General features: G+C 35.2%; 1 protein-coding gene across 3 annotated transcripts in view; it reads right to left on the bottom strand.

Moving 5' to 3' along the window:
- Positions 1-26,978, bottom strand: part of FAM135B (family with sequence similarity 135 member B) — a 561,064-nt gene that overhangs the window by 255,460 nt on the left and 278,626 nt on the right. For all 3 annotated transcript variants that reach the window (XM_007488381.3, XM_016431905.2, XM_001370771.4), the window contains one exon: positions 21,758-21,837. In XM_007488381.3, the coding sequence (XP_007488443.1) occupies positions 21,758-21,837 (80 nt within the window). The remainder of the gene's footprint in view (positions 1-21,757; positions 21,838-26,978) is intronic.

The raw sequence follows: 26,978 nt of genomic DNA, 5'->3' as shown, positions 1-26,978 counted from the left end.
TTCCAAAACAGAAATTATGAGATTATGCAACAATAATAAAGTAACTTCAGCTGTCTCCATGGGCTAGGACACCCAGGATTCAAAACAAAATTAAAAAAAAAACCTGAAGAAAATGAAATGACACTCAATGACCCTTAGCTTGCTTATTTTAGCTATGAAGAAACCCTGATTCCCAGGATTTATGTGACCTGTGTGAATGTGATTCAGGATGATTCTGATGATTCTAATGGTTCTATGCTATTAGAACTGCTTTGTTTTCTAGATCTTTTTTTTTCTTTTTTTTAAACCCTTACCTTCTGTCTTAAAATTAATAATGTGTATTGGCTCCTAGGCAGAAGAGTGGTAAGGGCTAGGCAAGTCACATAGCTAGGAAGTATCTGAGGCCACATTTGAATCTAAGACCTCCTTTCTCTAGACCTGGCTCACAATCAACCGAGAAACTAGCTGCCCCCTAGTTTCTAGATATCAGGATTAACCTAAGAAAGCAATGACTCATGTCCTGCAGGTAACCCTGAAAATATACCTGTTTGTACAAGAATGGTTCAGACCAGACCTGATTGGTCCCCAATTCTCTGCAGATAACCTCAAGACTGTCCTCTTCCATTATTATCAAAGTTATGTCCCGGTCTACATTCCAAACACCTCCTGTCCCTAGGCAGAAGTTTCTCTCTTATTTTCTAGACACAGAGTCTCCTTCCCTTCCCTTCTTTTTTAGAATATTATAAAACCTATAATACACAATTCTTCCCCAGGCATGGTTTTATTGTAACCCTGGCACACATATGTTTTCTTCTCTCTCTCTCTCTCTCTCTCTCTCTCTCTCTCTCTCTCTCTCTCTCTCTCTCTCTCAAATAAACTAATTTGCCGAACACAATGTGGCTTTCTAGTTTTTTCACAGCTAATAGGTATAACACTGTGGCTCCCTGGTTTTCAGGGGAGCAATCATCCTGTTCCTCTTTGGTTTTAAGAGGTGACATCTGTCTATGAATTACATAACTCAAATTCAAAGCAGAATTTTAATTGAGGTCTTCCTGACTTTGAAGTTAAGCTTCCTGTCCACTCTGGAAGAAAAATATCTGAGTAGGGTGTGATTATGTATACTTATGACCTGGCTCTATAATTTATTAACCCCTCTTACACCTGACAAGTCACTTGCACATCTACATTTCAGTTCATCCTCTCTCAAATGCGAGTAATGATAATGCCATGCCTCTGGAAATGCTGTGAAAATTAAACTCCATATGGATATTAACCTCTCCCCCAACGGCTCACTGTGGGGTGGAGGTGGCCTTGCTCCAAGGTCATGCTAAGTACCATATGTTATGACAAGTCTTACCAACTTAGAAAAGATTCAAATACAGGCCTGGAGATTAAAAAAAAAGGCTAGATTTGCAAATTCTGAAATAGTCATGGCTAGTTTGGTTACAATTAGATTAACTGTTTGGCCACAACCACTTTTAGAAGCAATTTTATGAGGTATAAAGAAATTCAATCTGTATCTATGGAAAGATATCTCATACCAACAAAGTTTCCAGTCCTTAAGGACTGATGATGAAGTACCTATTTTACAGAAATATATGCATTAATAATGATGGCTCACATTACTTTGGTCCTTTAAATAACTTTCCTTACAACAGGCTGTAATGATTGTTTATGAATGTGTTATGATGTTGATTTTTTTGTAGTTGAGAAAATAGGCTTAGTGAATTGAAGATGAGAAGGTAAAGTGGCACACTGGATAGAGCCAGGCTTAGAATCAGGAAGACCTAAATTCAAAATTGTCTTCAGATATTTACTAGATGTAGGACCATCACTTAAGTCCTGTTTGCCTCACTTTCTTCATCTGTAAAATGAGTAGAGAAGGACATGGCAAACCACTCTGATGTCTTTGCCAAGAAAACTCTAAATGGTGTCATGATGAATCAGATACAACTGAAACAACTAAACTACAAAAGTGTTGAGGAAGTGATTTGAACCAGAACCAGAGTTCTAATTCATTAGGTTTGTTTTTTGTTGTTGTTTGTTTGTTTGTTTGTTTTGTAACCCTTACTTTCAGTCTTAGAATCAATACTGAGTATCATCAGTTCCAAGGCAGAAGAAGGTCAGGCAACTGGGGTTGCATGACTTGTCTAGGATCTCAGAGCTAGGAAGCATCTGAGGTCACATTTGAACCTAAGACCTCCTGTCTCTAGGTCTTACTCTCAACACACTGAACCATCCAGCTCCCCTAATACATAAGTTTTTAACATGTGTGTATTAAGGAAGCCCAGCAAGTCTTCTTAGAATATTTTAAAGTGCATACTATAAAATACATAGGATTACAAAGAAAGTCAATTATAATGAAATGTGGCTATTAGCATGTTTTTTTTTAAGTTCACAGACATCAAATTCCAAGGTTAGCCCTCTCTCACTATTGTCTGTCACCTAAGTTCAGTATTAAACATTGAAAGGTGTATGATAAAGCTCCCACCTTCCCCAAATTGCTATTTTCAGTTTAAAGTGCCTATTCCTAATGGTTTTCTACTCTAGTAATATTTTGTTGTAGAACAAGGCAGGCAGGTCCCCAGTAATAAAAATAAAAACAAACCCAAAAAGCTAAAACAAAACATGTTCTCTCTTGACAGATGACATCTTTTGTTCCAAGCAACTCCGTCTGCTAAATTTCTTGTATTCCTTGCTCATCTTCTTTCTAATTAGCTTAACCTGAAGGATTTGTTGTTGTTGTTGTTGAATCATTTTAGTTAAGACTGACTTCAACACCCCATTTGAGTTTTTGGTTTGTTTTTTGTTTTTTGTTTTTGTTTTGTTTTTTGGCACTTCCTTCTCCAGCTCATTTTTAAAATGGTGAAACTGAGGCAAATAGGATTAAGTAATTTGCCTGGAGTCACAAAGTTAGTAAATATCAGAGGCTATATTTGAACTCAGTTCTTCCTGACTCAGGCCTGGCATGCTATCCTGTAGTTATTTACCTCATAATAATTCTAGTTTTCTTTCCTACTATTTAACTCTGTTTCATTTAGGCCACTTTGGCAAGAGTATTATCCAGTAAATATGCCCTTTCTCCACTGCCTCTTTTAAAATCATAATACTGTGCACAAAAATACAGTGAAAGGATGCAGGATTATGGGTCAGAGGTTATTGGTTAAATCTCTTGATTATTGTCTACTTGTGTGACCTTGAGCAAATCACTATTTATTTCATAAGGCCTCAGTTTCCTCATCGGTGATATGAGGGGGTTTGATTTTAAGGCCTCTAAGGATAGCCCCTTTCACATCTAAATCTACAATCTCATTATTCTTTAATAGTGGTAACCAAAGCATTTCTGAATGGTAACTCCACCAAATTATTTCTAGTGGGAGTTAATCTCATATTTCCCCAGAGGATTCAAGTATGGATTTTTTTTAATGTTAATGTTTTTTTTCTTTTCTTTATTAATTTAGAGTATTTTTCCAGGATTACAAACATCATATTGTTTCCCTTTTCTCCCTCCAACCCTCTCCCATAGCTGATGCACAATTCCACTGGGTTTTATATGTCTCATGGGTCAAGACCAATTTCAATATTACTGATATTTGCACTAGGGTGATCATTTAGGATTGATAACCCCAATCATATCCCCATTGACCCATATGATCAAGTAGTTGTTTTTCTTCTGTGTTTCTACTCCCACAGTTCTTTCTCTGGATGTGTTTAGTGTTGTTTCTCATAAGTCCTTCAGAATAAGTCCTGGATCATTGCATTACTACTTTTAGAGAAGTCCAGTAAGTTCAATTATACCACAGAGTATCAGTCACTGTGTATAATGTTCTCCTGGTTCTGCTCCTTTTGCTATGCATCAATTTCTGGAGGTTGTTCCAGTTCACATGGAATTCCTCCAGTTCATTATTCCTTTGGGCACAATAGCATTCCATCACCAAGAGATACCACAATTTGTTCAGCCATTCCCCAATTGAAGGGCATCCCCTCATTTTCCAATTTTTTGCCAGCACAAAGAGTATGGCTACAAATATTCTTTTACTCATATTTTTCACTATTATCTGTTTGGGGTACAAATCCAGCAGTGCTATGACTGGAACACAGGGCAGAGAGTCTTTTAGCACCCTTTGGGCATAGTTCCAAATTGCCTTCCAGAAGGATTGGATCAATTCACCACTCCACCAGCAATTTTGCCACATCCCCTCCAACATTCCTTAGTTTCTTTTGTTGTCATGTGAGCCAATCTTCTAGGTATGAGGTGGTACCTCAGAAATGTTTTGATTTGCATTTCTATGATTATAAGAGATTTAGAACATTTTTTCATGTGATTATTGAGAGTTTTGATTTCTTTATTTGAAAATTGCCTATTCATGTCCCTTGCCCAGTTATCAATTGGAGAATGGCTTGATATTTTGTACAATTAAGTTACCTCTTTATAAATTTGAGCAATTAGACCTTTGTCAGAGTTTTTTGTTATGAAGATTTTTCCTCAATTTGTTGCTTCCCTTCTAATTTTAGTTGCACTGGTTCTTTTTGTACAAAACCTTTTTAATTTGATGTAATCAAAATTATTTATTTTACATTTTTTTCTAGCTCTTGCTTGGTTTTAAATTTTTCCTTTCCCAAAAATCTGACATATATACTATTCTGTGTTCACCTAATTTACTTAATAGTTTTCTTCTTTATAGTCAAGTCATTCACATATTCTAAGTTTATTTTGGTGTAGGGTGTGAGATGTTTTTCCAACCTAATCTCTCCCATACTATCTTCTAATGTTCCCAGCAGTTTTTATCAAATATTGGATTTTTATCCCAAAAGCTGTAATCTTTGGTTTTATCATAGAGTCTTATTGAAGTCATTTACCACAAGTCAATTCCATTGGTCCTCTCTTCTGTCTCTAAGCCAGTAGTATATTGTTTTGATGACTACTGCTTTATTGTATACTTTGAGGTCTGGTACTGCTAGGTCAACTACCTTCACACATTTTTCAATAATTCCCTTGATATTCTTGATATTTTGTTCTTCCACATAAACTTTGTTATAGTTTTTTTTCTAATTTAGTAAAAAAAAAGTTTCTTGGTAGTTTAAAGCATATGGAACTAAATAAGTAAATTAATTTGGGTAGAATTGTCATTTTTATTATATTAGCTTATTCTACCCAGAAATTAATATTTTTCCAATTATTTAGAACTAGTTTTAATTATATAGAGTGTTTTGTAGTTGTGTTCATATAGTTCCTATGTTTGTCTTGGCAGATATATTCCTAAGTATTTTATATTGTCTAGGGTGATTTTAAATGGAATTTCTCTTTCTAAGTCTTGTTGCTGAGATGTGTTGGAATATAGAATATAGAAATGCTAACATATGTGGGTTTATTTTGTATCCTGCAACTTTGCTAAAGTTGTTGATTATTTCTACTAGCATTTTAGTTGATTCTCTAGGATTCATTAAGTAGACCATCATGTCAACTGCAAAGAGTGATAGTTTGGTTTCCTCATTGCCTATTTTAATAGCTTCAATTTCTTTTTCTTCTCTAATTGTTACTGCTAGTGTTTCCAGTACAATCTTAAATAATAGAGGTAATAATGGGCATCCTTGTTTCACTCCTGATCTTATTGGAAAGGCTTCTAGTTTATCCCCATTGCGGATGATGTTTGCTTATGGTTTTATATATATAATGTTTATTATTTTTAGTAAAGGCCCTTCTATTCCTATGCTTTCTAGTGTTTTCAATAGGAATGAGTGTTGTCCTTTGTCAAAGGCTTTTTCTGCATCTATTGAGATAATCATGTGATTTTTGTCAGTTTGCTTGTTAATATGGTCAATTATGTGGATAGTTTTCCTAACATTGAACCATCTTTGCATTCCTGGTATAAATCGTGGACATAATGAATAACCCTCGTGATCACTTGCTGGAATCTTTTTGCTAGTATGCTATTTAAGATTTTTTCATCTATGTTCATTAAGAAGATTGGTCTATAGTTTTCTTTCTCTGTTTTGGATCTGTCTGGCTTTGGAATCAGTACCATATTTGTGTCATAAAAGGAATTTGGTAGAACTCTTTCTTTACTTATTCTGTCAAATACTTTGTATACTATTGGGATTAGTTGTTCTTTGAATGATTGATAGAATTAATTTGTGAATCCCTCTGGTCCTGGGGATGTTTTCTTAGGGAGTTCTTTGATGGCTTGCTCAATTTCTTTTTCTGATATGGGATTATTTAAGAATTCAATTTCTTCTTCAGTTAATCTAGGCAATTTATGTTTTTGTAAATATCCATGCATGTCACCTAAATTGTCAGACTTATTGCCATATAATTGGGTATAATAGTTTTTAATGAGTGCCTTAATTTCCTCTTCATTAGAGGTAAGGTCTCCTTTTTCATCTTAGATACTGTCAATTTGGTTTTCTTCTTTCCTTTTTTTAACTTAGATTGACCAGTACTTTGTCTCTTTTATTTGCTTCATTCAAAGTACCAGCTACTAGTCTTATTTATTAAATCAATAGTTCTTTGAATTTCCATTTTATTAATTTCTCCTTTAATTTTAGGACCTCTAATTCAATTTTCATGTGTGGACTTTTAATTTGTTCACTTTCCATTTTTTTTAATTTTTAAGCTCAATTCATTGATCTCTTCCCTCCCGAATTTGTTAATATATGAACTCAAGCATATAAATTTCCCCCTTAGTACTGCTTTGCTGCATCCCATAGATTTTGGAAGGATGTCTCATCATTGTCATTTTCTTCAATGAAATTATTATTTTTACAATTTGTTCTTTAACTGATTTTGGGGAATCATATTATTTAATTTCCAATTCATCTTTGATTTGCCTCTCTATGTACCCTTATTATTATTATTTTCATTGCATTGTGATCTGAGAAGATTGCATTTATTATTTCTACTCTTTTGCACTTATTTGCAGTGCTTTTATGCTGTAGTGCATGGTCAGTCTCTGTGAATTTACCATGTGCTACTGAAAAGAAGGTGTATTCCTTTTTTCCTCTATTTATTTTTCTCCACATATTTATTAACTCTAATGTTTCTAAGATTTCATTCATATCATTAACCTCTTTCTTATTTATTTTTTGGTTTGATTTATCTAGATCTAAAGAGGAAGGTTCAGGTTCCCCACTAGTATAGTTTTACTATCTATTTCTTCCTTTAACTCCACTAGTTTCCTCTTTAAAAATTTGGATGATATACCATTTGGTTCATGCATATTGATTATTGATATTTCCTACTGTCTATACTGCCTTTTTTTTCAGAATGTAATTACCTTCCCCTATCTCTTTTAATCAGATCTATTTTTACTTTGGCTTTGTCAGGTACTATGATTGCAATTCCTGCCTTCTTTTTCTCATTTAAGGCCCAATAGATTTTCCTCCAGCCTTTGATCCTTAGTCTGTGAGTGTCTACCTGCCTCGTGTGTTTCTTGTAGACAACATATGGTAGGATTTTAGTTTCTAATCCACTCTGATATTTGCTTTTGTTTTATGGATGAGTTCATTCTATTCACATTCAGAGTAATGATAACCACCTCTGTATTCCCCAACATTTTGATATCCTATCCTAGTTCTGCCCTTTCATTTTTCACTATGTCTTTTTAAATCATTGGCTTGCTTTTAATCAGTTCCCCTAATACCCACCATTATTATATTTCTCTTTCTGTCTCCTCCCTTTTTGTTCCCTTCTTTTTTAGTGTCTATTGAAATCCCTTCCCCCTTTCCCTCTTTTTTTGTACTCTCCGCCCCACTCACGACCTTAGGTTTTCCCTTCTCACTTTCCTTGTAGGATAAGACATAATTCTATATCCCAATAGATCCAGATGCTCTTCCCTCTCAGAATTTATTTCACTGAGAGTAAGGTTTTAGAATTTCCTATTAGCACTCTCTTCCTCTCTTTCTTATAACAGTATTCTTCTCCTCTCCTTCCCATGTGCCACTTTGTGTGATATCAATTATCCTATTTATCTTATTCCTTCAAGTTTCTCTTGGTACCATCTTCTATTCCTCCCTTCCTTTTTCTTTTTTTTGAATATCATCTTAGACCACTTAATACCCCAATTTTCACCAATGAATAATTCTTCTAATTATTATAATAGCGAATATAATTTTTGAGAATTACAAATAGCATTTTTGATATGTTAATATAAATAATTTGATTGTTTTTGAATTATTGAATGAATGAAAAAAATTAAATAGAAACATTTTGCCCCCTTTCTCACTCTTTCTTATTTACCTTTTCATGTTTCTCTTGATCTTTGTGTTTAGATATCAAACTTTTCACTTAGTTCTGGTCTTTTCTTTGCAAATACTTGAAAATCTTCTATTTTACTTCATGCCCATACTTTCCCCTGGAAATATATAGTCAGTTTTGATGGGTAGTTGATCCTTGGTTAAAGACTCAATTCTCTTGCCTTTCTGAATATCATATTCCAAGGTGACAAATCTTATGTGATCTTGATTGGTGCACCTTGATATCTAAGTTGTCTCTTTTTGGCTTCTTGTAAATTTTTTCTTTAGATTGGAAGCTCTTAAATTTGGCAATTATATTCCTGGGGGTTGTCTTTTGGTGATTTAGTGTAGACTATGAACTCTTTCAATGTCTATTTTGCCCTCTTGTTCAAGAACATCAGGGCAGTTTTCTTGGATAATTTCTTGTAGTATGATGTCAAGATTTCAGTTCATTTCTGTGTTTTCAGGTAGACCAATTATTCTCAAATTGTCTCTTCTAGACCTATTTTCTTGGTCAGTCAACTTCTCAGTGATATATTTCATGTTTCCTCCTATTTTGTCAATCTTTTGATTTCACTTAATTAATTCTTTCTGTTTTCTGAAATCATTGGCTTCTAATTGCCCAATTATGGTCTTTAAAGACTTGTTTTCTGCTATAATCTTTTGATTTTCCTTTTTGGTTTGGTCTATCCTGTTTTTCATGACTTCCCACTGTTTAATTTTGGTCTCTAATTTATTTATCATTTCATTTGATTTCTGGGCTTCTTTCTCCAATTGGGAATTCCTGTATTTTAAACTGTTATTTTCTTTTTGAACTACCTCCCACTTTTCTTGCCAATTTTTTCCATCTTTTTGATAAGCCCCAATTTAAATTCTTCAAGATTTTGTGGCCAATTTCTATTTTTGTAAAGTCTGAGTACATTTATTTGTTCATCCTCTTCTGCTATTTCCTCTGTAGTCTGGATTTTTCCTCCATAAAAATTATCCTGGGTCAAAGCCTTCTTCTTGTTCTTCTTGGTTTTGGAAGTTGTTTTTCCTGGGCATTTTTTGCCCAAATTTTCCCTTCCCTTTACAGACAGAAATCTGAGTGAAAAGGGCAGGCTCTCTCTGTATGGAGCTATGGAGCAAGATTTTTTACTGAGGCCACCTCTTGAGTCTCTAGAGCTTCTACTGTTTGTAGACCTTTTTTGTGCTATCACCTAGCCCAAGGTTTGAGCTCTTCCACCTGCTGGAGTCTCAAGGCTAGCTGCTCTCAGGGGTAGGTCTTTGGTGGTCTTAGTCACCTGCAATGGACCTAGGAGTGCCCCTTGCTCGGTCACAAAATCTAGCAAGCACTGACTCTGAGTCTAGTGCACTGGCTTCGTAGGTGGGATGAGGGAGGTTAGATCAGCTCATGTTTTGATGGAAGCTATTTCACTCCTTGTAGTGTGGAAATGCCCAAATCCCACATACCCTCAATGCTGAGCCCTACTGTAGAGTCCCTTTGTTCATATGAATTCATTTTTTTTGGCCATTTGAGGTAGTCTACATCAGTAGGTGATGAGGAGAGGTAGATTACTGAGTTTAAACTGCAGCCATGTTTACCTGAAAGTCTCAAGTATGGCTATTTTCTAAACATTCATTGTTTTGTTACATGAAAGGACATGGAAGAAAATCAGTTAGAAATTATGCAATTCAGCTCTTTTGGGGGATGAGTATTTTTCAAATAAATTGTGACTATCCAACCCAATCATAGCTAGGACAGAATCATGCATTAAATAGATCTAATTATATACATAGATAGTTAGGTGGGACAAATATATGATCTGATCTAGTATGTGATATGATAAATGATCAGATATATGCAATGTAATTATGTGCCAGGCACAATGAAACACATTAGGGATACAAAGACAAAAATTAAATGATTCCTTTTCTTGACAAGCTTAAATTCTGATGGGAAAAGATAACAAAGCAGACTGGAAAGGCAGGAGGAATATGGTTTAGAAATGGTGTTTGGAAGGCAGATAAGGTAAAAGTTCACCTCTTAGAGCCTGTCATCCCTGGGTGAATCTCGTTCATATAACTGGGGGGAGAGATGGGCTGGTCAGAATGCATAGTATTTGAAGCTGGACTTAAGCTCTAGTCTTCTTGATTACAGATCTAGTGCTCTATCCACCACCACACTTAATTGTCCTTGGTGAGAATTCTGAGATTCAGAGACAAGTCATCCAGGAAAATTGCCCTGAAACTCTACCTGTCTCACAAAATTGGTTTAAATACAATGATGAATAGAACTATCTTTTCGTTTGTATTTTAAAAAAAGGCAATCTTATGATTGTTATTTCTTTTTTATGAGGACAAATTTACAGTATACTCTAAAGATAATTCAAATCTAGGGCAAGATCTCATCTATTAGTATTTAATCCACAAATATATGTAAGACATTGATATAAGGTATGCTTCACAAATCTATTTGAAAAGGAAGATCACATTCTGTTACCCCTCTATCACCACACTTCTCAGAAAACAGATGGAAAAATTACAGAATATGAAGCCCAGAATGAATCACATAAATCATTTATTCCCAATCCCCTCATTTTCCAGCTCAGTAAACAAAGATCCCAACAAGGACTACTGCCACCAGACCCCAGATGCCTGTGCCTTATTAGAACAAAGGTCAGTCATTATGCTCAGGACCCAACTGATAGGAAGATGGAGTAGAAAAAAGAGAACACTGAATTGTGTAGCCTATAGACTTTTGGGTTCTAGCCTCAAGTCTGCTACTAAAAGGCAACTAGGTGGGTGGCACAGTGGATAGAGAGACAGTCCTATCATTTCGTAACATTTCCTTCTGTTCTCATATACCTCCTGACTGTGTGACTCTTGGCAAGTCACTTAACCCTGTTTTTCTCAGTTTCCTCATCTGAAAAGTAAGCTGGAGAAGGAAATGGTAAACCACTCCAGTGTCTTAGTCAAGAAAACCCTAAATGGGGTCACAGATAGTGAGAGCCAACTGAAAAAACTGAAAAACAAACAATTGCTCCCACTATTGAATCTTAGTTTCTTTATCTCGGAGACTTGGGTATTAGAAACACATTTTATGACATAACTCCATCTACTACTTCAATGCCTTTACAGTGTATTTCCCTCTTACTTAGAATGTACTCATTCTTCAGTTCCATATTTCATAATCCCAGGTTTTCTTCTAGATATTGGCTCAATAAGACCTTTTCTTCTACATGAGATCAGTCCTGTTTCTATTCTCCCCATTCTCAGATGCTAGTATCCTCCCCTCCAAAATTAACCTATCTCTTATATACAAGTTTTATATACAAGAATTCCTTCCACATCACCCTCTGTTTCTGGAAAATATATCTGTGATTTTTTGGCTTCCATGCTCTTTTTGAAGCCTTTAACTTCTTACTTATTTTAATTTTAAAAAGAAATTATGTATCTTTATGGTATTAAAAGATAAAATATATTGATATTAAATAATACGATTGCAAAATTTAAATACCCAAGTATCATATTTTATAATATTTATTAATAATTACTTGAAGTAGAAGAAATAGATGAACAAAAGTAAAACCCTGAGTAAAGCCACATGAGAAAAATTCTCTGTCCTGATGCTCAACTAATCACCACAGCCACATTTTTGGGAAGAAGAGAGAGAGGGAAGAGCTACATTCACAACTTCATCTCCAAAAAGTAAGGACATAACATGAGAATAGAGATTGGAACCTGGGAAAGAAAGTTTCGGGGAGCAAAACACTAATTATACACTATACATATATTTTATGCATTTTTGAGCTTTTAAACTTTTCTGTGTCATCTGCTGGCCTTTACGTGTAGTCTGTGGCTTCCAAAAAAGTCCCCCCAAAATTTCCATTTAATTTCCCCATTGTGGTTTTTATATATCATAGATCATAGATAATAGGCATATTTTAAATAACCTATTTCTCTTAATCCTTGTTTGTTAATTAATTGTAGCCTGCTCACAGCCATCATTATTCTTTTTTACTATCAAGTTCCACATCAATTCTTCTATAGTATTCCATGAGTTGTTGCTAAATAACATGGAAAGAATGCTGGTGTTAAAAAAGATGGACTTTGTTTCATGAAAAAAGTTTATTACAGAAAGGGAATACCGTCTATACTACTAAACTTCCTTAAAAGAGAAGTAGTGCAAAGAATCAATATGAATAATTTTCTCACTGTACTATGTCCTGGTCAGAATGCATCTTATGTATTGTGTTCAGTTCTGGGTGCCACATTTCAAGAAGAACATCATTAAGCACTAAGCTGGTAGATATCTTGAAATTATGCTATATAATGGTCAAATTTTTAAAATTTGGGAAATTTAATCTGAAGAAAAGAAGGGGAAAAAAGAAAAGTTCGGTGAAATATGATAGCTTTTTTCATGTGCCTGAAAGACTCAGATATTTGGAGTTTTTTGTTTTGACCTTTCTATCCATCCCTATCCCTTAACACTGTGCAGGAACATTGTTATTGTTCAATCATTTCCATTTATGTCCAACTTTTTGTGATTTTATTTGGGTTTTCTTGGCAAAGATACTGGTGTGGTTTGTCATTTCCTTCTCCAATTCATGAGGAAACTGAGGCAAATAGCATTGCTCACAGTTACCAGGTAGTATCTAAAGTTCAATTTGAACTAGGGAAGATGTCTTTCAGTGATTATCTAAAAGGTTCCACTTAGAAGAAGATCCTTTGCTGTGTGTGTGTGTGTGAGCCTCCAAAAAGGTATTATAATAGCTACAGAACACATTTATCAATACTTTTGAGTGTGTGAAGCATTTTACAAATAATATCTCATTTTATACTTAAAAAAACCCTGAAAGATAGGTGTTATTATTAGCCCTATAATTTAGACAAGGGAACTGAGGTAAGTAGAGGCTAGATGACTTACCTAGGGTCACACAACTAGTATGTTGTTTGAGCTCAGATTTGAAATGAGATCTTAATTTTTTTAATTTGAAAATTTTTTATTTAATTAATTTAGAATATTTTTCCATGGTTACATGATTTATGTTCTTTCTCTCCCATCTTCCCACCTGGCCGTAGCCAATGAGCAATTCCACTGGATTTTGCATGTGTCAATGATCAAGATCTATTTCCATATTATTAATATTTGTATTAGGGTGATCGCTTAGAGTCTACATCCCTAATCATATTCCCATTGAACCATGTGATTGAGCATTTGTTTTTCTTCTGTGTTTCTACTTCCACAGTTCTTTCTCTGGATGTGAATAGCATTCTTTCTTATATGTCCCTCAAAATTGTCCGGGATTATTGCATTGCTGCTAGCAGAGAAGTCCATTACATTTGATTGTGCCATAGTGTTTCAGTCTCTGTATATAATGTTCTCCTGGTTCTGCTCCTTTCACTCTGCATCAATTCCTGGAGGTCGTTCCAGATCACATGGAATTCCTCCAGTTCATTATTCCTTTAAGCACAATAGTATTCCATCTCCAAGAGATACACAAATTTTTCCAGCCATTCCCCAATTGAGGGGCAACCCCTCATTTTCTAAATTTTTGCCACCACAAAGAGTGTGGCTATGAATATTCTTGTACAGTCTTTTTCCTTTTTATCTCTTTGGGATATAAACCCAGCAGTGGTATAGCTGGATCAAAAGGCAGCCAATCTTTCAAAGCCCTTTGGGCATGATCTGAGGTCTTCATGATCCCTTCCAAGCTCAGCATTCTCTCCAGTGCAAAACTTAGCTATCCTGTTTTAAAACAATCAGCTCGGGGGCAGCTGGGTAGCTCAGTGGATTGAGAACCAGGCCTAGAGACGGGAGGTCCTAGGTTCAAATCTGGCCTCAGCCACTTCCTAGCTGTGTGACCCTGGGCAAGTCACTTGACCCCCATTGCCTAGCCCTTACCACTCTTCTGCCTTGGAGCCAATACACAGTATTGACTCCAGGACGGAAGGTAAGGGTTATAAAAAAAAAAAAAAACAATCAGCTCTACTTATCTACATGCACTTAACCAATAATTATAACAAAAACCCTTATTTATATAGTGTTTCAGAGGGACAAAGTATTACCCTCATAAACAGTTTTCTGAATCAAACAAATTACAAAGTAGAAAACTGAGATTTAGGGAAATTGAGTGACTCTATCAAGATCTTGAAGCTTATGACAAGAAAGTCCCTTGACCTTAGTCCACTGGGAACAATCCATCAATAAGTGTTCCTTTTAAGACTTCCCTTGTACCAGGCAATGTGCTAAGCAGTGGAGATACCAAAAATGCAATACAAACTTAGTCTCTGAACCCAAAGAGTTTACATACTAATAAATTAACATGAACACAGAGAATTGAAAGAAAGTAACCTCAGGTTCAGGTGGATAGGAAAATTGGGATGGCTTCCTGTAAAAGTTTGCATGTTAGCTGAATCTTGAATGAAGTCAATGAACTCAAAAGGCAAAGGTTAAAAGTGAGATCATTCCAGACATAGAAGACAGCTATTGAAAATGCATGGAGATAAGAAATGGAATTCAAGGACATATTTAGTACAAGGTCTGGCATACAGTTAGTGATTAATAAAAAGCTTGTTGACTTTAATTTTGAATAGCAGTTAGGGAGCTTTCCTGGCCTGGAAAGTGTGGAGAAACAGTGAAAAAACTCGAAAAGTAAGAAGGGACTTGGTTGTGAAGAGCCTTAAATACCAGGGGACTTCATATTAGAACATTCACACATTGTCAAGCCAGGTGTAATGTTCAAAAAAGCTCCTTTATACTAAATTGGAGTGGCTAAATTAGATTCATTATTTTTTTCCAGTGGGGGTGGGTAGTTAATGTTCTTTGTTAGGACCATTTTGATTAAAAGCCACACACTTCAAGGATGATGCCTTTATCAGAACCTCTCCATGTGGCATTTCCAATTAGCTAGGAAGAAGAATTATGGAGAATTGTATCTACAATTGTTCAGAGCCTCTGTGAAGAGGTAAAAAGCACGATGAGAATTTCCTATTAATTCGGATATTTGAAAAATGCTAATAGAAACATATCAGCCTTTCTCTCCTTGTCACTATATAAAGCAGGGTTCAATAGAAGAAATAAAAACTGATTTTGTGAGTAAAACTGAATTCTCGTGTATCTAGGGACAATAAGAGAGAGATGGACAAATAGAGAGGGACTCATTCAAGGTCACCCAATGAATTGTTGGGAAAGCTAGGACCAATATCTGATTCATATATATCCCAGTGAGTAAAGTGTGTTCTTTCCTTGTATAAGTTAATAGATGCTAGCCATGGGCAAACCAAAACAATCAATTAATTAATAATCATTTATTAAGCACCTATGATATGCTTGACACTGTGCTAAAAGCAAAGAGCCTTAGATTTAGAAAGTATCTCAAGCACTCAGCTAGCCAAACTCCACTACCCATTCAGGAAGTCCCTCTACAACATCCAAGGCTCTTTTGGATCTCTAATTAGGGAACCCATTACCTACAGTCAGACAACTCTAGATATTAAAGCGTGTTTGCTCATATTAAGGTAAAACCTATTGACTGCCTCTTCCTTCACTAATGTAGTCCTACCTACGGAAGCCCCAGAGAACAAATATAATTCTTCTTACTAGTGAAACTGGTGATACTAGCTAACAACTGTGTAGTCTTGTTAAGCTCTGCAAGATCCTCTACTTACATAATTTATTTTAATTTTCATAATTACTAAAGATATTAAAATACCCATTTACGGGGAAAAAAACAGGCCAAAAAAGAGAAGCGATTTTTGTTTAGTTTCACATAGTCATGAAGCATATGAATATATAACTGGAATTAAATAATTTATACAGCCTGGCATCGTACCCTGGATAACCAATAAAATAGGGTTCTTCTCCCCTGATAAAATACCTACCCCCCCACCAGAATCAGTTCTATACCTAGGAAGAGGGCACAGTAAAAAGAATATTGAGTTTGAAGTGAAAAGACCTGAATTGGAACTCTGGCTCTCAGATATTCCATATATATATATATATATATATATATATATATATATATATATATATATATATAATGGTACCTTCTCGGAATTTCAATATTTTCATTGTAAAAACAGTGAAGATAAAGCTCACACTACACCAAATTCTCATATTTATTCTATGGAAAGTATTTCATAAATCACAATCACAATAGCTGTTCTTATCAGAAAGCCTCTGTTTTTCTCTGTCATGCAGCTTTTTTTAAATTTCACATCATGTTTATTTGTGTATGCATCATATTTTTCTATTCAGCAGGGCTACACTTCAGTCATCATTTCACTTTCCTCAGACTCTAGCAAAGATGCTATACATGAAAGGCTCTTGAATAGATAGACTGAGGATCAGCATTTGCTTAATTCAACCCATTCATTGATTGCATGAACTTCCACTGAACTGAAGTGAATTCAGGGTTTAGAAATCAGATAGCTTTTAATGCTCCTGTGACATATAGATGATTATCCCCATTTTATAGTCTAGGACATTGAATTCATATTCTTTGTTGAGGACTATTTTTTAATTTGAACAGACTAAGAAATTGAAGTTAAGTAGCTTACACAATTAGTAATTAATTCTAGGAAGAGACAGAACAAAATCTAAGTCTCCATCCTGTAGGTCCTGTGTTGTTATTTCTTACTACCCCAGAGTGGCAGTGTTGGTGATTTATTAAGTCTGCCCATTATACTTGGGGCCAGAAGTGATCCAGAGCTATGAGAAATCCTACAGCTATCAGAACAACAATGGTAATAGTGGTGGGGGCGGTGATGATGATGATGATGATGATGATGATGATGAAGAAGAATATGGTAACAGTTTAGAATATATTTCAAAGCGCTTTACTAGCATTGCCACTTTGAAGCCTCTCAGCCACTCTGTGAGGTGAAGTAGTATAAACATTATTGTTCTTATTTTTCAGAGGAGGAAACTGAGGCTCAGAGGGTACAAGGGATAGTGGAAGGACCTTAGCTATAACTCCAGAGGTCCTTCCACCACATCTTGCTTTCCCTGTGTATTTTATATGAATAGAATGAAGGCAGCCTTAGGAGAGTAGCTTCCTTTCTCCTTCTGGATCTGGGTCAGACAAGGCACAATTCTCCACCCCCTACTCCCAACATATACAAACACACATACACAAGGTTTCCACCCCAGATTGGCAGGCAGCCCTACCCCTCTCTGCCTATCAAGTTATTACTGAACTCCACAACAAAGATTTCACCTGACTGGTACCCTTCCTTACAAACAAGCCTATTTGGTATTTAAGTAGTCTTAATGGTCCAAAGCAGTGCAGAAGAAAGGAATTAGATTATATTCATTTGAAAATAAAAGTGTCTTTCCTACCCCCCAGCACCCAAGCCACCTCCACTCCAGGCTGGCCCCCTCCATTTCCAAATGACTAAATGTTTCCACTTAATGAAGATGGAAATTACCTCACACAACATTATGGAAACTAATGACTGCAATTTTTCTACATTGCCCAGCAATTCTCTGTGTTATCTTTTCTTGCTCCAATGAGCGATGAGTGGCACCTGCTTGTTTGGTATTAAAAGGTTTATGGCAGGTAGCCTTAACAGGCAAATGCTTTCTGTTTGAATGTTGGAGCAAAGCCTCTGTTTCCCTATGGGAAGCTATTTTTAAAATCCTTAAGTAATAGAAGGCAGTACACTCTACTAGATAGCATTGTCTTGATTCAAGAACAGAGCCTGAGAGAAGTAGATTGGCTTTTCTTTCTTGACTTGACAGAGCCTCAAAAGACCAAGTCCCTGGTGAGGGCTCCTAGGGAGAAAGGCAAAGGGATGAAGGCAGTTTTGACTTGATGACTGTCCTTTCAAATAGGGAAAATAGAAAATCCACAGCAGTGAGAGAACGCCTGTGGAGGAGGCTCTAAAGGAAGCATCATTTCCAGTGACAATTTTCAGACAACTTAAGCTCCAGGTCGAAGGCCCTAAACACCATTCAGAAAACATTCAGAAAGCATCTCAGCCAGTTTATTGAAAGTAAACTATGTTAAACTGAATTTCAAAACCAGCTCCTTCACAAGGGGCATTTTAGAGACATTGGAGCAGCCCCATTAGGGGCTCAGTTTCTGCCTCTGAAAATTGTTGTTTAGTCGTTTTTCATTCATCTCTGGTTTTTCATGACCCTTTTGGGGGTTTTCTTGGCAACATTTTGGAGTGGTTTGCCATTTCTTTACCTAACTCATTTGACATATGAGGAAACTGAAGCAAACAGAGTTAAGTGAGTCTCATAGCTAGTAAGTGTCTGAAGCCACAGCTGAATTCAGGTCTTCCTGACTGCATGCTGGTCACTCTATTCACCACACCACCTAGACCTAACTGCTCCACTGAAAGATCAGGTGTTCTTAACTTCATTCATCACCCTAGACTGCTAGGTAGATAGAAGAGAGAGTGAGAGAAAGGAAGAAAAAGGAAGAAAATAAGAAAGGAAGGAAGGAAGGAAGGAAGGAAGGAAGGAAGGAAGGAAGGAAGGAAGGAAGGAAGGAAGGAAGGAAGGAAGGAAGGAAGGAAGGAAGGAAGGAAGGAAGGAAGGAAGGAAGGTAAATAGAGAGATGGATGGATGGATGGGTGATAGAAGGAAAATGGACAGACATACATTTATATTCACAAATATATATTACATACTTTGATAATGGCATTTAAATGAAATTAGCTTCCTTTATAATACTACATATTTTATTTTATGCATTTAAAAATAATATTGGGGGGGGGCAGCCTGGTGATTCAGCAGACTAAAAACAAAACCCAGACAATGGAAGTTCTGGATTCAAATCTGGCCTCAGACACTTTCTAGCTATATGACGCAGGGCAAGTCACTTAATCCCCATTGCCTAGCCCTTATCGCTTCTTTTGTCTCAGAACCAATGCAAAGCATATTCTAAGGCAGAAGGTAAATATTTGTAAAGAAAAAGTATTTTTAGATGCAGTCTATAGACTTCACAAGATAACCAAAAGGGTCCATAAGAAAGTGAAGTTCCCTGGAATAGATGATCTCTAAGGTTATTTCTAACACAAAGTCAAAACTTTGACTAAATTCCAGTGTAAAAGAACCCTCAATAAAGGTTTATTCTTTCATTCCAACTTTTAAAAAGAGGTTCATAGAAAATCAACAGCTGAAAGGGATTTTAGAGATTATCTAGTTTAGTCTTTTGAAAATTTAAATCATTCCCCCAACTTACTCCTGATACTCACAGACATAAAATCCAGCAAGGCCCTGCAAGTCTCTAAATTGATCTACTCTGGAGTGTGGAATAGTGGATAGAATGCCAGGATTCATGGTAGAAAGACCTGAGTTTGAATCCAAGTAAAACATTGACAAGCTATGTGACTCCAGACGAGTCATTTAACATTTCTTTTGACTCATTATTTTCACCTATAAAATGAAGATAATCTTAACATCTACCTCCCAGGGCTGTTTGAAGGATCAAATAATATATGAATACTACTTTGCAAATCTGTGATAATTATAAAATTTGTATTGTTGGATGTTATAATTATCATGCTAGGATTTCAATATCCAGTCACTTAGGCTAAGTGGAACCAATATCCATCCATGAAAGCCCATAAGCAAAGCATGTTGTATTTTCCCACTGTTAATGGTCAGGCAGATGAGGTGGAGACACTTTTTGATTGAATAAACTCTACAGGGTCCTTGAGTCATTCTCTTGCAGCTTTAAGCTAGAAATTAGATCTTTCTTTCAATAAAGAAACTCCCCCACCTGAGAATTACTTGAACCAAACCCTGGCACTGATTCCTGGTTCTCAACTAAGCCCATTGTTAGGATATATAATCTTGCCACCAAAACTACAAATTGAAGCATGGTCCCTCTCCCAACACATTTACCTCACTGTAGGCTGGGGTGAGTCCCCTGTATGTGGGGACAAACTCCTATTTTGTAGCCATGTTGTGTGCTTATGCCTTTATGTTGCCTTCTTGCTGCATCACATAATAATAAAGCTCATGACTGTATCTTCCTAATTACCAATTTTCTGGAAATTCCCACACATAGTTGTTTCCTTTAATTAACCAAGCAGTGAGACTAAATAAAACAAAACCTGCAAGCACTCCGTAAGCATTAGCTATTATTGCTTATTTATTCTTATTACTACCTCAGTTTGAGTTACTGACCTAGAAGCAAAGAATTAGAAATTGAGGGGATGTCCATCAACTGGGGAATGTCTGAACAAATTATGATTGATGCTGGCGATGGGATACTATTGTGCTATAAGACATCATAAGCAAGATGATTTGGGGAAAAGATAGATCTGCAGGGACTTATGCAGAACAAAATAAGCATAACTGGGAGAACACTGTACATGATAACTGTAATATTGTATGATTATCAGTGAAAACTTGGCTACTCTCAGCAATGCAATGATCTGGGACAACCCTGAAAAACTTATGGCAGGGAATGATTTCCACCTCTAGAGAAAGAACTGTTGGAGTCATCTTTCACATCAGTGTGTTTATGGTTTTATTTTGGGGATTTTGTTAAATAAATTACAACTATGACAATTATAGAAGTGCATTTTGCCTGACAATAAAAATATTTTTTAAATTAAAAAAATTTCTTTCAGATCTAGAACCAGTAAAACTGGCTAGCCTACCAATATTATTTTTTTAATTTAATGTTTTACATATTATTGCCCATATAAGTAGAAATAGCCCTTTTTGGCTGAATGAATTTGGATGAAAGAATGAGAATACATTTGGTACAATTCCAGTAGAAGACAGGAAGATGTGCCCTCTATTCTGTTCCTGCCTGATTTTGATCTCCTTTGCTAGTTCTCAATTTCAAAAATTTTCATTCTAAATCATTTGGAGGTTATGAGTATTGAAAATTTTGCTCTTAATTTTATATATCAATTACTATGACAATTTTAAATTATTATTGTTCTTACTATTATGAGTATAACTTTGGGAGGCAGAGAAACTTATGGTCCATCTCTTAAGGCACGGAAGATCTGATGTATTGGTGAAAGAATCAACTGGGTGAAATATTTTGAAATATTAAAGAAGAACGGACAGATATTTAGAAATGGATACTAGGTACAAAACATTTAGAAATAACAGTAAAATTACCACCAAACGTTTTCATTCTATCTGGTTAATTCTTTCAGAATATGGGGTAATAAGCTTCCTAACTACTTTTTGTGGAAGAAAGTGTTAGTTGGAAAATCCCACATGTAAACAATATTTACTGCTTTTTATTCTTTTTCTGCCTTTTTTTCTAAGCCTTTGTCCTAGTTTAGTTTGAAAAATAACAGACCAGCTTCAATATTCTTCTTCCAAATTTAAAACTTATCTTTTGATAAAAGTCATGTTCGAGATTGGTCCACTTTGGAGTCATTGTGATTCTCATTCATGTTCCTAGAAATGGCATGAAAGTATATACTTTTTGAAAACAGACAAATTTTTCCAATTCTGAAAGACCCTGAAACTTGTGTTCCATACAATTGACCTCCCTTCCAGATTCAGTGATTAGTTCCTGCATGTACCCAATAGTCTTTTTTTTTTCCTCTCCCTTTCAATCCTAGGTCTTACCTTTTTGCCCACCAATCTTGGCACTCAATCTGTGGGGAATTCTTGAGGGGACCTTCAAGGTAACTCTGACTTGGTAATACCTATGAACAAAAAAAAGAAAAGTTTCCTGTCATAGGATATTGATTTCTGTTCCTCATTATGACGAGAGGGATACAAAATATTGCTTCCGTTAATAAAAACTTTAGCATATGCATTCATATTCAAAGTATGGTTAATGAGATATCTTATTAAATATGAGATATGATAATAATTAATGACTAATTTATCATCATCATCATCATCATTACCATCCTTTTGTAATCATTCTCTCTCTGTTGGTTCTTTTCACCAGCCTTAGCTATTTTCTTCTAATGATCATGCCATAATTGATAAAATTCTAAAAAAGAATCAGTTCAATTGATATCTCTAGTTCTTCATTTGCAACTCAATTCTCATGGCCCTATTTTCTGGCTTCCTTCTGCCACCTTAATGAAACTACTCTCTTTGAGGCTACCAGTGAAAAAATATAAATTGTCATTTTGCAAAGTCTAATGGCTTTTTATCAGTCCTTATCCTCATTGACCTACCTGTAAGCTTTTGCCTCTATGGATGATCCTTTCATTCTTAAAATGTTTTTTAACTCAGTTTCTAAGACATTACTTTATCCCTGGTCTCCTCTATCAGTCTCAATTCCTAAGTTCCTTTGCTAGTTCACCTTGTTTCTCATCTTAAATTTCTCTTTTGATGTTTTTCAAGGCCCATTTTTCTTCTGTTTTCTTCTCTCTTCCTTGTTGATTTCATTCACTTCTATAGTGATTTTACCCAAGGGTGTGCTGGAACCATCTTTAATAAACTTTAGACGTTATGAAATTTTCAGTGTGAACACATATGCCTCAGAAATTCACAAACACTAGAAATCATGTCTTGAATGATTGTTTTGCTAATTGTCTAGACATAGGAAAATGATGGAGAAAATGTTAATAATGCAGATTGAAGTTTAAAAAATGTCCCTTGTACACATTTCTTTTGCTATTTTTCCAGTTGTTAAACATTGGATAGTACCATACTTTATCTTATCCACTCACATGATTTCAAACTATACCCTCTATACATACAGAGGAGAGTAAATCTATATATCAAGCCATGACTTTGTTAACTTTAACCGTCTCCCAGATGTATCTCTATTATTGTCCCATTAGCCCTTCAAACTCAACTGAATTCATTATCAAAAACTTCCCTATTTTTATTTATAACATCCTTCTAGTCATCTAAGCTCATAACATTCAGACCAATGTATTTATTGATCAATAAATGCAAAGCCTTTAATTCAGTTCCATCATACTCATGGCTTGTTAATGTGTAATAAATATACTGGAAATGTCATTATACTGGTCATTCATTCCTTCCATCTTCCAACTTGACATCACTACTACACCCTGGATCTTCAGTAACCACTATCAGGAGGATTTTATTAAAAATTCCACATCTGATTTATATTGATCTTATTGGTGATGCCTTACTATTTCCAATCCCTGCCAAACTCACTAATGTTCTTTTTTCTTAGCTTCCTCCCGAGATCTGAGACTGCTGCTGCTACTGTACTTTCCAATTGGACCTCAAAGAGACTATGACCTGGAGAAAGTTGAGAACTGGAACCAAGTTATCCTGATAGGTGAAATAACACTATACCTAGCTGTCCACCAACTTTATGTTCTAATTGATGATAACTCTATCCATCTAGCCAGTCCCGAGTTCTTTCATTTCCTTTCTTCTCTAGTCATCTTTTTGCCTTCTCCTACATATAAATTGCACCTCCTGCCCAACTTGGTTCTGGGAATGTATTCATATTAACACTGAGCTTTCTTCTACAAAGTTGATATAAACTTATTGCCCATTTGTGCCATTCAGGATTCTTTTGACTTTTCAAAATTAAACAGCCTTGTATAAACACTACTGTCCTCTATGTGTTGTCTCTCCCTACAATATAAATAGTAAGCAATTAATATGTTTTTAAATGATTTATTCTAAAGTTAGGCAGAACCATAATGGCTATCCCTAAACAATGACATTAAAATAATTTATGCTTAATATCTTTGTGCTGAGGCAGCAAAGTATTGCAGTAGATAAAGATGCTAATGCTGGAGTCAGGAAAATTCATCTTCTTGAGTCCAAATCCAGTCTCAAACACTTAATAGCTAAGTGATCCTGGGCAAATCACTTAATTCTGCTTTAGATCCTCATATGTAAAAATGAACTGGATAAGGAAATGACAAGTTCTAGTATCTCTGCCAAGAAAACCCCAAATTGGTTCATTAAGAGTTGGGCACAACTGAAATGACTGTATAACAACAATAATCCTTCTGGTGGTGGCCAATTGTAAAGAATATTTTTTTCCATATGGATATCACATACTCGATTCTTCTCACTGTACTTGGATATGTTTTATGTTTATATTAATTGAACAAGACCCACGTGTGCAACTGAGTCAAACACTTTGGAATTAATAAAGGCAATGAAAATGTCATGGCATTTTCAGGCAGCTTTGTAAATCCCTTTTGAATCAATAATCAGCAGATCTTTACAATGCGAGTATTTTTATCACATTCATTTTGCTTCTCAGCCAATAAGCAATATGTTTCCTCATAAATGATTATTGATTTTGGGGGTGAATAAATCTGTGAGTTTTATGTATAAAATGAAGAAACATGAAATTGGTCCATGAATTAAGTTCTTCCTGTAATTCTCATCTTTAGGTAGCATAGTGGTACACAAATAAACCAGAACAAGTACAGTAATAAAGTATTAATCTACACAATAATTTTTTAAATTATTAACATATACTTTTTTGAGCTATACTCACTTGTTTTTAACCTAAGTTGTCTGTTAGTCCACAAGATTTTGATATATATATACCTTAAATTCTCATCATGAAATCACATTTTTATGACTGGATATTAAGCATACTTTTGAAAATTAATTCATTTTCCCAAGGATTTAAATCAAGTGAATTCCCAGGCCACTACAGCTGGTTTGCTTCCATCTCGTGAATAAGACATATGGGACAAATAACATGACATAAGGCATAGTTCAAAACTCTGCAGCACTCTTCCATCTCCATTTCTCTATTTCTATAATTCTGTTATCAATGAATCTACATATATATATATATTCAAATTTCAGCATTCCTTCAAAGGACAAATTTTTAGATTATCTAGTCTCATTGGAATTAAAACAAAATTAAAACATTTTTAGCGGTGGATATTTTGTTGTCTGTTTAAGATGCTCAGATCTTTTAGGTGCACATGGGGTTCTTTTGACAATTATTTTAGTATTGAATTGATATAAGAAGTGAATTCAGTTACCAAACTATGCTTTTTTCCAATCTTCAAAACTCTTTGGTCTTTCTTTGTCTTGCCCATGACAAACATTTTTCCCCTTCATAATACAATTATCAGTTGATTTTTTGTTTGTTTATCTATTTGCTTTAAAATTGTCTTCAATGACATTCCTCCAACTTTAAATAATCTACACCATACTGTAGAATAATCACAACAAATCCCTCCAACTGTCAGGTGTTTCTTGAAGTCATTACTGAATTTATGAGGATTGAGTGGTTTTTAAAGCAATAATTTTTCCCTTCTTGACTTTTTTTATTTTAACTATAAATTTGTTTGTATTTTGGTAGGACCGATCCTATTTCATTATGGTCTTAAATATTCTTGAAACACTTGACTTCTCCACACAAAAAGCAACTTGCATAAAAGACTGTTAAGGCAAAAGTTTTCTCAAACCTCTTTTAGCCTAAAAATCTAATGTGTAAGTACTAAATAGTGTGTCTCTTTTATATAGGCACAAAGTTGACATCTATTCTAAACAACTCTCTGAGAATATAAGGATACAGAGAAAAGGCTGACTTGAATGAGTAGAGGACATGTCCTCTCCTGGAAGGTCCTATATCAATGAAATCACAAGTCCAGTCTTTATCTCTATTTACTGTTGGAGGTAGTTCTATAGTCCATGTTCAGTACAGATCACAAATTCCTTCAGGTTGTTCAGCTTTCTTCTCTCAAATATAACTAACGACTTAATTTCTAGTTTTATTTAATCTAATTTGGGTTTAAAAATAAATGTATTTCATATGATTGTCCAATAATTATCTGCAAATTGTTTTGTAACTTGGCACTGAGGACATAATTGACTAAAAATAATATGTCTATGAAGTCCTTGCCCATCACTGGCAAAAATCTGTTTCTATTCTAGTTATAGTACTTTTGCATAAGAGAATCATATATATAATAATCAACCAAATATAGATGTTGGTTTATATGTTTGTATGTCTACTATCTACTATATTTGGTCCATTTCATTGGTACTCATGGTTTGTCTACTTTCATGATCAGCACTCTAAGGCATCAAAGTATTTCCAGTGGGTATTGGTATTTCAGATTTGTTTCCATGTATTTTATATTCTTGTAGCAAAAAAAAAAATGTTCTACTGGTCTCTGTGTCAGGTTAATCATCACCACATTCTCTGGTGGGGAAAGGCTTTAATTCTATGCCCCTATTTATTTCTTATGTTTCCAGGTGCTGTTATATCATACGGATGAAGGCACTAATCCAGACACTGATATCACCAGAGTCCAATGGGTCAGAATTTCAAGATTCCTGACAAGACTTCACAGATATTATGCCAATCTCATATCACATAGAGTCCCTACTGTATTATCACCATGCCGAACATCCCCTTACTCTGTCATTGCTACCTCTTACAGTGACATAACCAATGGGTTGGGTTTTTAGGATATTATTTTTAGAATTTGATCATTGTCATTATTGACTAGTCCACCAATAACACATTTAATAAAATCCCTCCCTGCAAATCTTCCTGAAGTTTTTAAATCTGCATTTGAGCTTTCCTCCTGGTCTCCAAACTTTCTTTGGTTCCCTATTGACTGTATGATAAAACACAAATTTGTAATCCTAGCATTTAGGACCCTCCAAAATTAAACTCTATACTACAAGCACACATCACCTGCCTCTTTTATGCACTGTGTTAGAATCCAACAAAAATATTGGGTATTCTTGGATTACATGTGGTACATTTCTGCTTCTGGGAATTTACAGAAACTATTTGCCATTGATGGGTTTTTAAAAAGGCCTCTTCATTCTGTGAAGAAGTCAGAGCCTTCTTTCAAAGCTAAACTAATGGACCACATATTTGTCAAAGCCTTCCTTCATCTCC

This window comes from Monodelphis domestica, chromosome 3 (assembly GCF_027887165.1).
Source record: "Monodelphis domestica isolate mMonDom1 chromosome 3, mMonDom1.pri, whole genome shotgun sequence".
NCBI classification, from domain to species: domain Eukaryota; kingdom Metazoa; phylum Chordata; class Mammalia; order Didelphimorphia; family Didelphidae; genus Monodelphis; species Monodelphis domestica.
The sequence above is the reverse complement of the archived record's forward strand: the minus strand, read 5'-3'. Positions and strand labels throughout refer to the sequence as shown.